Source organism: Elephas maximus, chromosome 22 (assembly GCF_024166365.1).
Source record: "Elephas maximus indicus isolate mEleMax1 chromosome 22, mEleMax1 primary haplotype, whole genome shotgun sequence".
In the NCBI taxonomy this organism is placed as follows: domain Eukaryota; kingdom Metazoa; phylum Chordata; class Mammalia; order Proboscidea; family Elephantidae; genus Elephas; species Elephas maximus.
In genome coordinates, this window is record NC_064840.1 from 10382241 (window position 1) to 10398755 (window position 16515).

The following is a 16515-nucleotide window of genomic DNA, read 5'->3' on the forward strand; positions in this document are numbered from 1 at the left end:
AAATCAAAAAAAATTTTTTAAGAAACAAATTAAAAGGTTAAAATTTTTTTTTTCATAATCATAAAGCAATACACATGGGAATAAAAGAGAACTATGAGTATATTCTAGAAAATAAATTTCTTTTCAATTTTGGCATTTTATTATTGCAGAGTGACTAACCACCTTCACCTGTTTCTTTAAAAAAGAATGGTTTTGTATAGACAAAATATTGTCTAAAACAAATACACAGAGCCCAAAGCTTATTAGTGGTCACCAGGGACAGGTAGGAGGGGGTAAGTTACTGTTTAGGTGGCACTGAGTTTCTGTTAAAGGTGATGAAAAAACTTGGAAACAGATGGTGGTGATGGTTACACGCCATGGACATGATTAATGTCAACGAAATGTACACGTGAAAATTGTCAAAACGGCAAGTGTTTTCTTACATATATTTTGCCACAATAAAAAAAACTGTCTAAGACAAAAATACAAGTAAATTTCATTTTTACTGCTTGAAGAATGAAGGCTGAAAAAAATGAGATGACTTAGTTAATATTCTGAAGCAAGTAAGCATCAGCTCATAATTGATATCTTAACTCTTATCCTGTATTTACTTTTAAAGCAGATCCAATTTATGGCTTTTTATCCATAATAGCCAAAAAAGAAAGGAAAGCAGACAGCAATCAGCAACAATCCAGGTGTCCCTGTGTCCACCAATAGGGAGAGGTTAAATGAATTACGTTTTATCTCTAAAACAGAGTACTCTTAAGCCACTAAGAAGAAATAGCTACATACGTACCATAAAGGAAAGGTGTCCTAGATATATTTTAAGGGGGGAAATCAAATTGTAAACCATTACTTCTAGTATGACCTTATTTTTGTTAAAAAATAATAATTATTATAATATGTTTGTATATGGGTAGAAACAAATCTGGAGAAAAAGACACCAAACTGTTATCAACAGTTATTTTGGGGAGGTAGGATTGGGGACTAACACTTTCTATACCACACATTTCTGTGCCAATTTAAGATTTTTTTTTACAATGAACCTATTTTTATTTTATAATCTAAACAATAAAAGAACCTCTTACTTTGAAAGGGATACATTGCTGAGACAGAAAAAGATAATTCAACGAGGCACACAATGAGGTCCTTTGGCTACAGCTATGACATACTAAAAAGTGCCTTTGTAATTCAGGAAAGACGACAACTTACTGTTCACCTTCAGCAGGAGGAGTCCAGGCCTCTTCAATCAGTCGAAAGACAGAATCGAAATAAGTCAGATAGAACTGCCAGTCATCTGAGCTAAAAACAGATTGAGTAATGCACAAAGGATTAATAAACCCAAGCCTTAGGAACCATGGTATTCAACTTATTCTCTAAATTATGTTCTAGTCTTTATTAGGAGGGCCCTCCTGCCGGGTTTCCTCTGCAGCCCTGAAAGAGCATCACTCCAGAGGCATTTTCAAAATAAACATTGTCAAGAGACCACTCTTCCCTTCAATAAAATGACCACATCTGGAACAGTCATATTCTTAAGAGAAAACTCCTAAATGGGGCCAGGGGGTTGTAGAAAAGGAGGAAAGCCTCTCTCTTTCAGGCTACTGGTGAATTTAATGAATTAATGATTTTCAACTTTCAACTGAGGACCTAATTAACATTCAGCACTGTGGTAGCAAATTAACACTTCTTCACCAAAAGATGAATGAGTACTCATCGAAAACTTTAACCAACATCAAGGACAAAACACAAGGATACTTTATGCCCAGAAATCTCAAAAGATATAGAACTACACAAAATAATCAGTAGTGAGCTCTTAAAGCCCCACTCCAGTCTCATCGTCCAAAAAGAAACATCTACTCACTTTTTCAGTAAGAGGCGCCGGGAAAGGGCATTGCACTCTGGCCACCTGCTCAGCTTCTTGTACATAGCCATGCACTTATTCTCCCGACTCTGAATCTCACTGGTCAGCTTCTCTACAATTAAAAGTGGTAAACGTGGGTAAACTGCTTTCATTTCTGCTCAAAGACCAGAATAAAGTGCAAACGCAAGGAAAACGTTTCATATTCTTATTAGGTCTCTTAGAAAATGGGACTACTCTCAGATACAAATTACTATCTTACTAAAGATTATTTTGCTGAAAAGAAAAAATATATATTTCTGATAATAATCACTTATGCCGTAAAATACAAAGGATCCAATTAGGATCTAGTATGTGGAATACCTTTAAAAGCCCATACTGCGTTCTGTTGTCAGGTGCCTCGAGTCGATTTTTGACTCATAGCTACCTCATGTGACAGGGTGGAACTGCACCACAGGGCTCCCTAGGCTCTAATCTGTACAGGAGCAGATTGCCAGGTCCTTCTCCTGCAGAGCCGCTGGGTGGGTTCAAACCACGAACCTTTTGGTTACCAGCTGAGCACTCGACTGTTGTGCTACCGGGGCTCCTTGAACAGCATTTGGGGACTGGTGAAGTCCAAAGATGGACTTCCCATTTATACGGTTCCAAAACGTCAAATAGGCTTGGGCTGCAATGAGGCGAGCAAGGTGAGATGACAGGAGGAAGATTTAAAGAGTTGTGATGAATCAAACTCTTTCCAAACAGCTCAGAACAGAAAAACTAGGACTATAGTTCTAGCACTCGACTGCTAACCAAAAGGTCAGCAGTTCAAATCCACCAGCCGCTCCATGGGAAAAGGATGTGGCAGTCTGTTTACATAAAGATTTAAAGCCTTGGAAACCCTAGGGGGCAGTTCTACCCTATCCTATAGGATCACTATGAGCCAGAATCAACTCGATGGCAGGGTTATAGTTTTGACCAATTGAGATTTACTGTGTCCTTATTAGAATGGCTTAGCAGATAAGGGATGCTGAGAATTACATTTTAAATTGCCTGTAGAGAATCTAAATTTCACTACCTACAGAACAACAATCTAGCTGAGAAAAAACAGAAAGGCAGGCTTGTAGCCATCTGTAAGGCGGTTTAAATAAGAGTAAATCTCATAAAAGAGCTCCTCCTATATTTTATACAATTAGTTATCTATTAATTGGTGTTACAGTTTCATTTTATGACTGTACATTGTCTAGTAGAGGACATAAACACTTGTATGAATCAAAGTCTTTTTAATGATCGCAAGTAATTAAAGATTCAAGGCTACTGATATATAGTTAGTTACTCCCACTGACTATAAAGGCACCATTAAAAAAAAAAACCAAACCAAACCCAGTGCCGTTGAGTCGATTCCGACTCATAACAACCCTATAGGACAGAGTAGAACTGCCCCATAGAGTTTCCAAGGAACGCCTGGCAGATTCGAACTGCCAACCCTTTGGTTAGCAGCCGTAGCACTTAACCAACTACACCACCAGGGTTTCCAAAAAAAAAAAAAAGTTTTTATCAAAACAGTAATTGCACTTCCAGGGATTTCTCCTAAGAAAATCATACAAGATGTGCAAATATTTATGAACTAAAATCTTTGTTATTAAGTGCCCAATAATAGGGGAATGATTAAATCAATCTATGAAGTTCATAAAACTCAGTTTTCCAACAAAAAGAGGAGTATTTTCAAGACACTGGAAAAAGAGCTAATTAATTTAACATATAAAATGCTCTTGCCAATCAGTAAGAAAAAGACTAACCAAATTCTTAAAAATACAAAAAGGATAAAGAAAAGCTCACATAGAAAGACAAGATTAATGGCTAACTGCTTTTAAACAAATGAAAAAAATGATCACCCTACTTTATTATTAAAGAAATAAAAAATTATAAGGGTTTTTTTTTCCTATCTGACCCAAAAGCAAACAGTTTCAAATGACAGTTTGATAAGTATGCAAAGAAACAAGCCCTGTTACATATTGATAGTAGATACAGCTGCTGGCGGCTCTTGGAGGGCTACGTGGTTTGTGGCAAAGATGTTCCTTGCAAACAGACTAAATATCTAAATATCAGTCAAGAAGGATTGATTAAATAAACCCTCTACATTTATATTATGAAATATTGGGCAGTAGTTAAAGAGCAGGGTACGTCTCCTTACTAAGACACATCGCAAGTTAAAAAACAAACAGCAGGTATAATGGTATGCACAGCAAAGGTCATAAATGCCTTCATAGGACAGGCAGTAAACAAGGAACGTTTTTATCTCAAGAGTTCACGTCCTGATTAGAGGCATTAACTTTCTCATTTTTAAAGTACTTTTTAAAATCTTTTTAAAAGATAAAAACACTGCTAATCAAGTAAGATTATTCTATGGGCCAGATATCGAGATACAACATGTTGTGGGTTTAAAAAAAAAAAAGGAAGGAGGAAGGGAAGATACCTCTTTAGAAGGACATATGGAACAGGTAACTGGAGAAGAATCTGGGAGGTGGGGGCTAGGGATCTAGAGCATAATATTTTACACTCCTTGAATTTTCTGAATCCATGAACTATTTTCAGTTAGAAAATACTAACATATTTCGGCATACAGAAAAGTCTGGAAAAATGTAAAATAATTACAAATGACATTTTATGTCTTTACAGCTTTATGTTTTTATATGAGGAAAACATTTTTCACAATAAACATCTGTCGTGTTTAAACTGAAAAAAAAAAAAAAACTTTAAGAAAGTTTAAATTACCTCCTAACTTCCCTCTGATGACATCCAAGGCTTCCTGGTACTTTCCCAAACGTTCCAAGATCATATAATAAAGTTCAACCTTACAGGAAAAAAAGGAAATGCAGTCATTGAAACTTTTCAATAATAAAAAGGTAGTCGTTTGTATGTTTTTAAAAAGTTATCTAAATAGAAAACAATACTATCTTCAAATGAGATGAAACTGACAGTGAATATCAGACAACAGTATCTTCCCATTTTTATACATCTCAGATCCAAAAACATAAACGGTCTGAAATGAGTACTTGCTGGAAACAGCTCAGGGTCCATTACCCCTAACCTGGGGGTTCCCCAAGCTCCACATGTACGGCTCTCTGACTGGAGTAAAGTAACAATTCACTATCAAAACCATGCTAACACAAAGGGAGGGCTTAAATTACTCACTTCAGCCTCGGCTTCAATCTTGTCCTCTCTCACCATCTTTTCTACCATTCTCTCGGCGAGGGGCAGAAACATGGTTCTTGAAAGGTTTTCATCCTGTGCTGATATAGACTAGAGGAGGAAAAATGTTTCATTTCAATTCCTCCGGTTACACTATTTGCCTTTACCATCCAGGCCATTACTGTGACGCCAGCACACGATATCAATCCACTGTGTCAGATATCGGAAACCCTGGTGGCGTACTGGTTAAGTGCTGCGGCTGCTAACCAAAGGGTCGGCAGTTTGAATCCGCCAGGCGCTCCTCGGAAACTCTGTGGGGCGGTCCTACTCTGTCCTATAGGGTCGCTGTGAGTCGGAATCGACTCGATGGCAGTGGGTTTGGTTTTTTTGGTTTTATGTCAAATATGAGACCTAATCTGAACCCCTGCCAAGCAGCTGTAAGAGTGGTTTCTCTCCCAAAGAGTCATCATCCCATGCATTCTTCAAATACTGCTCTTCCACAATATGGCCTAACTTTTGAGTCAGTTACTCGTACATTCTTCTAGAAATATGTAAAGAAGGGCTATGACTATACTGTTTATTACATGTAAAAATGTAAAGAAGAGCCTTTTGTCTTTTTGAGATGTTTGCATTTCCCTTTAGAAAAAGGCAAATTAATTCCTTCAATTACTATTAGCTTCTAGAAAATGGTAACCTCAGACCAATAATTAAAATCAATGCATGATATTAATAACTTTAACATGGCCAGACATTCTGCTGAGATCTCTAACTACATAATTCAAACGTTTGAATACAACCCTTCAACGTAGATATTATGCTTATTCTACAGGTAAAGAAACTAAGGTTAAGAGGTTTCCCAAAAGTTCTCCAAGACATAGGGTGAAGCCAGTATTTGAACCCAGGTCTGCCTGACCCCAGAGCCTCTGTCCTTAGCCACTACATGTAACGCCTCCTCTAGCCTCTCTGGCACAGTATCTCATTTTGGTCCTCACAGTAGCTCTGGGAGATGAGCATCTCCATTCTGCAAAAAAGCAAATAGCCTCAGAAAGTTCAGTGACCTCTTCACTAACCAACAATATTTTCTTAAAAGACAAACTTCAAGTCGAAATAGCACAAACATTCTAAGGATCGCATTTGATTAAACAATCTAACAATGGATCTAAAATCCAGGGGAAATACAGTCTATGCCACAAACTGCTATAGCAACTCATAAGGAATTTCAAAAATCCCCAGCTCAAGAAGTCAACCGACAACATGTAAAGTTCCCATTTGACAAACACCACAAGTCACTACCCAAGACCCTCAGAAGACCACGTTAAACACAATGTCTTAATTATGTATGAAAATAAAAACAAATATCAATCCCATTCTGAATGCCATACTCACTTGCATAATTAAGCTCATCACAGACCAAAAGTAATAAGGGTTTTTGGGGACGATCTTATACAGAGCCATGCCAGCCTGAAAGAGAGCCAACACACTTAATTTAGAAAACATCGTACAAAGGGCAAATTAATGATGCAGATGTGTGACAAAAGTTTTCCCAGGAGAACAGTAACATGTTTATATATTCCAGTTAATGTAGGTGCCTGGTGACTTGTTGGATACGACAACGGAGGTAATCACAAAGATAAGTTTTTACCACATCATGAGTGCTATTCACCTTTTGAACCAGATTTTTCTAAAATTAAAGTCCAGTCTTTCTAGAACATACTGCAACACAATATATTTCTGGTAGACTACCAAGCAAACACAAAAATTTGGCTTATAAGTGTATATCAATAAACAAATGTTACTGAAGATACTGCACTAACCAGTTACAGTAAAACAAATACACACACACACACAAATCCAGACAGTGCATTTAAACTTCAAAAATAGAAAAGATTACCATGACATAATTCAAAAAGTAATGCTTAGGTTAGGAAAATAATCAGGTTTTTTCAAGAGAACCTCATTGTGAAACAGGGGTGTGACATAAAGGAACAAAACAGACCTATTCACCCATAACTAAGAATTTGTCCAAAATTCACCCACAAGTAATTGTTGCTAAGAACTCCATCGACTAATTATCATAGTTAATATTTTATGTTTTTGAATCTTTTTGCCTGTCAATCCACTTCAAAAATTATCTGGAACCCCTACTAATGGAAGAAAATGTCTATTCCTTCTGAAATTACAAAGATTGAGTCCCTGTTCTAAAGGTATTTAAAAGCTAGGGAAAGAAATAAGATAAATACACAAAAGACTAAAATATATTTGGCAATAAACGTCTTACAGAAAAGCACTATGTAAGTGTGTTTCTAAGGAAGCGTAGTTGGTTTGTTTTCTCTTCTTTTAAGGGAAAGCAGGGAAGAGAACTCAACAAAGTCATCACCAAAATAGCAGTCCTCCAGATGGCCTCCGAAGGTCAAACAGAGTGTCTACAGGCAGAGACAGGGCACGCAGACAAACACAAACATTTCTGAGTGGGTGAATCAATTCTAGGTAGAGAGGAAATGAGTCTGAACAAAAATAAAGGAAAAAAGTCAAGAGGCATTTTTTGACAAGACAAGTAGGGCATTCGGCTGAAACAAAGAACGGTGAGGAGGAGTAGGGAAAGGGTTGAAAGGTAGGTTGAAGTACCTTGGTTGAAAGGTATTCAAAAGGAGTCTACAGGGAGTAGGGGAGTGACAGGTATAAATCTATACTCTTCTAGGAAGGATATTTTAGTGGTACTGTAAAGAATCAGAATAGGAAGAAAGCAGAGGTGAGGAGATGAGGAACTAATCCAGGATGAGGTAGATCAAAAAGAAAAGAGACCCGAATGACACTGTAGAGATCGAATCAATATGAGCTGGAGATGAAACGGAAGTACAAGGTACATCTGATGACACGGAACATTTTTGATGGCCAAGTTTGAAAAACATGTCTCTAAGGTTGTAAGCTCGATGACTCAGAGAATGGAAATGTCACTTAGGGAAAAAGGAAAGTCGAGTCACCATATGAATGACTAGCAGCTCTTCATTACAGTGGTTTTATATCTTATCTGCAGAGTTGCTATTTGGGACAGTAGGAACTGTAGAATTTTCTGATTCCCAGGCTTCCCTTCCACCTACCTCCACTAGTTTATGGAAGCATTCATTTAACAAATTATTTATCATACAGATGCTATTCCAGGCACTGGGGATTTAGCAGTGAGCAAAACAAAAGCCGCCCCCCCTCCCAGAAACAGGACACTAAATTTATAAATCACCCATCACCTCAGACTGACATACCACTTTCAAAATAAACATGTGTATAACTGGAAGGAGAAACCCTGGTGGCATAGCAGTTAAGTGCTACGGCTGCTAACCAAAGGGTCGGCAGTTCGAATCCGCCAGGCGCTCCTTGGAAACTCTATGGGGCAGTTCTACTCTGCCGTATAGGGTTGCTACGAGTAGGAATCGACTCGACGGCACTGGGTTTATAACTAAGGAATTGTAACTCTCTGGAGCAACAACAAAGGCAGTTGCTACGATGAGTAGGCGTTCCATCCTAAGATATTTAACATCAGGATGCTCCATTCTTCCAATACGTTATTAGAATGAAATAATGCAAAATCAAGTTATGACTAAAACATACTAAAAAACTGTAACTTAAACCATATCAACACAATGTCTCCAAAAAGCAAGATGCAAATTTGTATATATCTCTGGCAACATGCAAAGCTAAACTACATAAAAATAAAAAGTAGCCTGACGCTCCAATGGTAGGTTAGTTTTTCCCTTTTCAAAGTTTATCTTAATATTGGTATTGCACAAACCGTTCCTTCCTGTTACCTTACGTGTCTTTTTTAAAAATGGAAACAGTTTTATTTTGTGGGATCATAAAGTTAATACATGCTTTTTTTTTTTTTTTAAATAGAATAAATTAAGATGAAAGAAAATTATCTATAGCTCCATACCCTGGTAACATTTTGGCACGTAATCCCTAGAGACGGATGCTTTATTGTGGGGAGGTGGATGTAGGGGAAATGGGACCAGAAGGTCGTTTTACGACCTGCTCTTCTCAATTAACATTATATTTTAGGGACACCTTTCTATGTCAACAAATAAAGACATACAACATTATTTGGGGGAAGGGACATTTTATTCTACTGTACAGATGTACCATGATTTCTTTAACTACATCCCTATCAATGGTCATTTCACATACTTTGCTTAAAATACGTTTCCCAGAGTCAAAAGTATATTTAAGATTTACATGTATACGTTAGTGATGCCAATTTTTAAAAATACATCCATTTTACATTCAAAGAAAAATTATCCTCTCTGAATGCTTTTGCTGAGACATACGACATCAGTAAATAAATCAATCATAGAACATTTTTTTAAAGAAACACACTTGGAGGGGGGAAAAATTCTTCCAATCTGAAAACTTGCCTAAGCAAATATAAAGGTTGTTTTTATGAAGAAAGGATTTATATTAATATAGTATCTCCCACCCTGCCTGAATCATCTGTTATAGCTTGACATCCCCAGTAAAGAATAAAACAAAAACCCAAGTTAAGAAAGCTTTGCCTTCAAAGACATTATACTCACAAAGAAAGTATTTAAAAAAAAAAAGAAAAAACCAAGCTTCACATCATAATTCTTTACGGGCTAAAGTGTGTGGGTTTCATTTCTCTAGGATGTCTGTCAGCTTTTTCACATCCTAGTACAAACGAGGCACCTTCACGTGTGCACAAGGAACACCTAAAAAGTGCTAACTGGCAATTAGTCTGCCTCAAGCAAAAAATAAACTTCGTAGACAATGGGATTTTTTCCCCCTTTAACTTAAAACTCTCAGCAGCCCATAAACACTTAATTTATAAATGAGATGTCAACTTTAAAATTACTTTTCCTATAATCTCTTCATTTTTGCTCCTGGATTTCTGCCCATTTTCGGAAACTCTAACAATCTGACTCAGTGTGACAATACGAAGCCGACTTACCAGAACCAAACAAAACATACCATCAGGCTGCAAAAGAACAATCAACTTTTCCCCAAATAAATCACCTAAAGACTTGACTAATAGTTCATCGTTAAAACAAGCAAGGGAAATAACTGGCTGATCTCTACACACAAATACATAAATTCAGTTCCATACACACACACACACAAAGACACACACACACCACTGCAGTTAAATCACATTAGAGACTTTTCTCCCTAACAGCAAAGCCAACATACAGCCCAGGAGGTTTGGGGAATCAAGTTACCTGTTGCATTTTCTTGTATTCGCCTACTCTGGCATAGGCCATGAAGAGGTGCGAGTGATACTCCTCACTATTGGGAACTTTCTTCACAGCTGCCTCATAAAGTTTTGTAACTAACTCCGCTAAGATAAAGACAAATAAGATTTGCGTCACACTTCGATAATCAAAAAAATCCCAACAGCATTTAATTTCTTTTCTATTTGGAAGCTGTGATTAAGGCGGAAGTATTTTCTCTGCCTCATTTGATCAATTCTCTGGTTTTGGCTAGGTGTTGTTTCAGTGAAGTGTGGACTGGTCAGGGCTCCCCATCACATTTACAAGGTCCTCAAGGACCTGGCCTCTCTGTCTCCTTCCTCTTTTGCCAGCACTTTCTGCTCTAGCCACAGCAAACTATTTGTAGTTCCGCCAGATTCCCGGTTCTGTTCCAACCCTCCGTGCCCTTACACTGGTCCCTCTGTCTGGACTCTCCTCTCCCCTCTTTTCTACAGTGAACACCATTTTAAGACCCAGTCCAAGTGTAATCCTGTCTTCAAGACCTTCCTTGAACACGATCTCTGCTCCTTCATCTCGATTTGGCAATAGCCTCTCTCTCTGCCATCTTTGAAGGTTTTAAATAGCTGCTCGAACATTTATAATACATAATGCAGTATATTGTCTACTGATCTATTTCTTATAAACCATAAGCAGCATAAGGGCAGGAACGGCACTTTCATTCTTAACTCTGATATGATACTTGTCACAGAGAAACATTCAGTCAGTACTTGTGGAAGAGATGATCGATTTTTTTAAAAATACTTAGGAGAGAATCCATATCCCTAAATGAACACACACAAAAAAATAATAATTCACATATAACACCTCACTCTTAAGTTTTATCATTTATAAGAATTAAAAACAAAACTGAACTATAAAATAACATTTTCTACCTATCAGACTGACAAAAATTTTAAAATCTAAGAATGCCAGGTGTTGACAAGGGTGTGGAGCAATTGGAACTTATATATATCTAGTGAGAAAATAAGCTGGCATTATCCTTATCTTTTTGTTTTTGGTATACATATACCCTATGACCTAGTACTTCCTAGGTTGTGGTATAATCACCCAAAGAAATATTTCATTGCTGTGGAAATGAGTTAACTACAGCTACTTGGATATCCTACCACCCATCTGTCAATTTGTCATACTGTGTGGCTTGCATGTTGCTATGAAGCTGGAAGCAATGTCACTGGTATTTCAAACACCAGCAGGATCACTCACGGTAGGCAGGTTTCATCAGAGCTTCTAGACTAAAGGAGAGTAGGAAGAAAAGCCTGGCAATCTACTTCTAAAAATTAGTCAATGAAAACCTTATGGATCAGAACACAATATAATCTGACTAGACTCAAACATGTCAACAATCGTGAAGATGGTACAGGGTGGGGCAACATTTCATTCTGTTATCACAGTGTCGCCATGAGTCGGAACAAACTTGACAGCAGCCAACAATAACACTTGGAAAGTAAATGAAAAAAGCAAGTCACAGGGTACACAGTATGAATCCACTTACATAAAGCTCAAAAATAATCAAAACTAAATAGTGTATTACTTAAAGACACAAATGTGATAAAGGCTCAAAGAAAAGTAAGAGAATAAAAAATATCCAGAATAGGGAATCCTATCCTGGGAGAAAACGGGAAAACGAGATTGACGAGGAACATACAGGGAGACTTCTCAGTACTGAGAATGAACGCTCCATTTCATAAGTTCGGTGGTAGGTTCATGGGTGTTTATTATTTACATTATAAAAAAGACTCCCTGAGTGCTGCAATCGGTTAAGTGCTTGACTATTGGCTGAAAGGCTGACGGTTTGAACTACCCAGAGGCACCTTGGAAGAAAGTCCTGGCAATCTGCTTCTCAAAGATCACAGTCTTCAAAACCCTACGAAATACAGTTCTACTCCGCACACATGGGGTTGCCATGAGTCAGAATCAACTAACAGCAACTGGTTTGTTTGGGTATTATGGAAATAAGCTCATCATAAAAAAAATATTTAAGAAACCAACAATGAAAACCTTTATTTAAAGCAATTTCCTATTTACAGATGAAATGGCAGGCTACCTAGGATATGCTCTGAAATACTCTGGCAGGGGGAGGGACATAGATAAAATAAAATTGGCCATGTGTTAATAATAGTTTAAGATAGGTAATGGGTAAAATGAGATTTGTCATGCTATTCTCTCTACTTTAGTCTGTTTAAAATTTTCCATGATAACTCCTCCATTTGGCAAATCAAAATGTCACAATTAACTCAGTTGAATCCTCATGCCAACGCAAGGACCCTAATACATGTAAAAGATCCTCTCTGTCTACAGTCTTCACAAACCATAGTTGATACATTATCTGGCACTGTTTGCTCTGCCTGTTTCCACCCACTGAGATCATGAATGATAAGAAAAGCAGACAAAGCCACGTAGAAAATTCAATCAAAAATATCAAAAAACTTAAGCTTGGTTTTTAAAACAACAGGAAGAAAGCAACATAAAACAACAGGAAGAAAGCAACATACGTCGATGCATCTCGCGATAAAGAATAGTCAGTGCCTGCAGCGAGTTGTCATCTGTGGGCTCAAGGGCTGCCACTTCCTGCGCCAAGGTGAACGCTTCCTCCTGCTTTCCAGTTCTCTGCAAGCCAATTGCCTTTAGAACCTGAAAGGAAGGAAAGGAAAGTCCATATTAAAAGGGCAGGAAAGGAACTATGAACTAAGGAAAGACAATTTAAAAATACAAATTGTACAATATGCCTGGGTTGCTAACCAACTACCCCAAGTTTTACTAAAAATAAAAACAAATCAAGAGGGCACAACATTGCTTAAAAGGACTCTGTGGAAATAAAGTAATTAAATTAGGTAAGTAATGTCCGAAAAAACAAAAAGCTAGCTTTTAATTAAATACCATTTACAGTATTTAAGTGATCAAGAAAATCAATGGCCTGAAAAGTACTGTGAAAAACCACAGATAACTGCCACTGAAGAGATTAATTAAACATCCTTTCCTTTTAAGGTAAACAATTACAATACATAACCCGCAAAATATAAACAACTCAGGGCCAATGGAACATATACCTTGGCACAATGAAGATCCTTATGTTTCTTCAACAGTTTATCTGCTTGCTGAATTGCCATTTTATTATTACCGTTATCAAGATAATCTGTGAAAAAAGAAACGATATGTGAGTTATTATATTCCTTCAACAACAAATATGAAAAATGCAAGGCTGGTATCGAACATTTCAGGAAGTACCTTAACTCAAGATTAAAAACATCCTAGAGCTGATTTTAACTCTAAATGACTAAAACGGCCCAGAATTCAATCTGATATTCCAGTAATCATCTCTCATCCAAAAACAATATAGCAGGTTATATTAAACCCACTGCTGTCAAGTCGATTCCAACTTACAGAAACCCCACAGGACAGGGTAAAACTGCCCCATAAAGTTTCCAAGGCCGTAAATCTTTACAGAAGCAGACTGCCATATCTTTCTCCCGCAGAAGGGCTGTTGGTTTCAAATCGCTGACCTTTTAGTTAGCAGCTGAGCGCTTAATCACTGTGCCACTAGAGTTCCTACAGGTTATATTAGTCTTTCTTAAAAAAGATTCAATACTACATATATTTAGAGGACAGACAACATGGTTTTTTATCTATGGAAAATAGAAGCGTTTGGTCACAAAAAATTAAAAATAGAAAAAAAATAGAATCGTCAAGCTTCAAATCTGCCAAGTAGACCATGCTCATTCAATAAAATACATCTAATGAATACTTACTTTGCCACAGAGTTAAGTATAATTTGCTCAAGAAGAAAAGAAAAAGTCCAGTACAACTAGATGGTGCCCGGCTACCACCACTGATTGCTCTGACAGGGATAATAGAGGGTCCCAGGCAGAGCTGGGGAGAAGTGTAGGACAAAATTCTAACTCAAAAAGAAAGACCAGACTTGCTGGCCTGACAGAGACTGGAGAAACCTGGGAGTATGGCCCCGGACACCCTTTCAGCTCAGTAATGAAGTCACTGCTACGGTTCACCCTTCAGCCAAAGATTGAATGGGCCCATAAAACAAGACTATAGGGGCACACGAGCCCAGGGGCAAGGGTTAGAATGCAGGAGGGGACAGGAGAGCTGGTAATAGCGAACCCAAGGTTGAAAAGGGAGAGTGTTGACATGTTGTGGGGTTGTAAACCAATGTCATAAAACAATATGTATAAAACCAAAAAAACCAAACCCAGTGCCGTCGAGTCAATTTCGACTCATAGCGACCCTACAGGACAGAATAGAACCGCTCCACAGAGTTTCCTAGGAGTGCCTGGCAGATTTGAACTGCGGTCCTTTGGTTAGCAGCCGTAGCACTTAACCACTGCACCACCAGAGTTTCCAAAACAATATGTATACTAACTGGTTAATGAGAAACTAGTTTGTTCCAGAAACCTTCATTTAAAGTACAATTAAAAAAAAGAAAAGACTAAAAGAAGGTTTAACCCATAAGATTAGGAGTGAAAGTTAAGTCTAATAATACTAGGAGTGCCAAGGATGTAGAAAAAATAGCACTTTCATATATTCTGGCTGAACTGTAAACTAGCACTCACTTTGAAGAAAAACTAGTGTCTAGGGTTTCCTAAGCTATGTATCCATTCCAAATAAGCTTCCTCAAAAAGTTAAACATAGAATTATCGTATGACCCAGCTTTTCACTCCTAGGTATATACCCAAAAGACTTGAAGGCAGAAACTCAAATAGATACTTTACACCAATGTTGACTGCAGCATTATTCACAACAGCCAAAAGGTGGAAACAACCCAAGTGTCCAACAGAAGACTGGAGAAACAACACGTGGTCAATCCATACACTGGAACACTATTCACTCATACAGAGAAATGAGTTCTGATACATGCTACAATGGAGATGAACCTGGAAACCACTATGCTGAGTGAAGTAAGTCAAAAGGAAAAATACTGTATGATCCCACTTCCATGAAATATCTAGACTAGGCAAATGCACAGAAACCAACATTTATTAGGGGGCAAGCAGAACAGGGAATAAAGAGTTATTGTTTAAGGGGTGCTGCTAAATTTCTGTTAAGGGTGATAAAACAATTTTGGAAACGAATAGCAGTGATGGTTGCACAACACGGTGAATATAGTTAACGACACTGAATTGTACACATAGAAATGGCTGAAATGGCAAATATCTTGTTATATATATTTTGTCACAATAAAACTTAAAACAAAACAAGCACCATGACAGGTTGAGACAGACAGACTGTAGAATAAAAAAGATTTTTGAAGTCTAACAAAAGCGATAATTTACAGAGAAAGAAAATGAAGTGTTTTTTAAATGGGAACGAGGATGGTAGCTGTCATTTCTAAACACAGAAGGGTGACTGAACACAGGTCAGCTCACAACTTATTACCTCTGTCAGGTCCCTCCTTTGTTCATCAAGGTCCCCAATCAGCTTAGGAACAGATGAACCAAAGACAATTCACAGTAATTCATGCCCTTGTGGCCCAGAGTATCACAACTAACAGAAATTGGCAGGCTATCCTCAATCTCATTTTATCTTATGGTTTCAATTTTTCTCCAGTGAACACTTCACTAGAACCTGTAACAGACAGCCACGTGAGTGCACGAGTTTCATCTCTTCAGTCTTTTTTTCAAAATGCACTTAATATGCATGAGAACTAATAATGCCAGATTAGCAGGTAAGACATCTTGCTCTGGAAGGAATCTAGTGAGCCTTAGGGTCAAACACCAAACACTCTGGCAGAGGGACTGGAGAATCATGAAGAATCTAAAAGTACACAATTTTGTCCTGGATAACTCAAATATCTAATACCAGCTTTCTTAAGTCCTTAGCTCAATGAGTAGGCCATCATTTGCCTTTATAGACTACCTGACAGAGAGAAACTAGCTCAGTAAATGACACCCTGTCTTCCTATAACTTCATGTCGCACTGATCTCAGTCTCAGTTCTGTACGACTCTAGGTTCATAAAACATACTCTTGAAGTGTTCTCAAAGACAAAAGGAGCCATCTTTGATGAAACCCCCACTCTAAGAATCTGCCTATAAATAGATTAGACCACAAGTCAGGACCATAAAGATATTTTCCTTTTCCCAGCGTAGCCGATCTGATAGGCCGTACCTCCTTGTTCATGCCCTCTTCTCTGGGAGTGGGTTCCACCCCTCTGCAAAGAGATAGGTCTATTCCATGTACGCACAGCCTGCCCCAGAGTAGACATTTGACTGAAGCTAGGCAAATCA

The 16515-nt window shown here is 37.8% G+C and overlaps 1 protein-coding gene across 1 annotated transcript in view; it reads right to left on the reverse strand.

The window, feature by feature from the left end:
• The window catches only part of NAA25 (N-alpha-acetyltransferase 25, NatB auxiliary subunit), a 64558-nt gene that overhangs the window by 40550 nt on the left and 7493 nt on the right, over positions 1–16515 (reverse strand). Inside the window, exons 2-9 of the mRNA XM_049865458.1 lie at positions 13329–13414; positions 12774–12912; positions 10231–10349; positions 6395–6469; positions 5012–5119; positions 4592–4670; positions 1841–1952; positions 1192–1281 (exon numbers count right to left, since the gene is read on the reverse strand). Coding sequence (XP_049721415.1) covers positions 1192–1281; positions 1841–1952; positions 4592–4670; positions 5012–5119; positions 6395–6469; positions 10231–10349; positions 12774–12912; positions 13329–13414 — 808 coding nt within the window. The remainder of the gene's footprint in view (positions 1–1191; positions 1282–1840; positions 1953–4591; positions 4671–5011; positions 5120–6394; positions 6470–10230; positions 10350–12773; positions 12913–13328; positions 13415–16515) is intronic.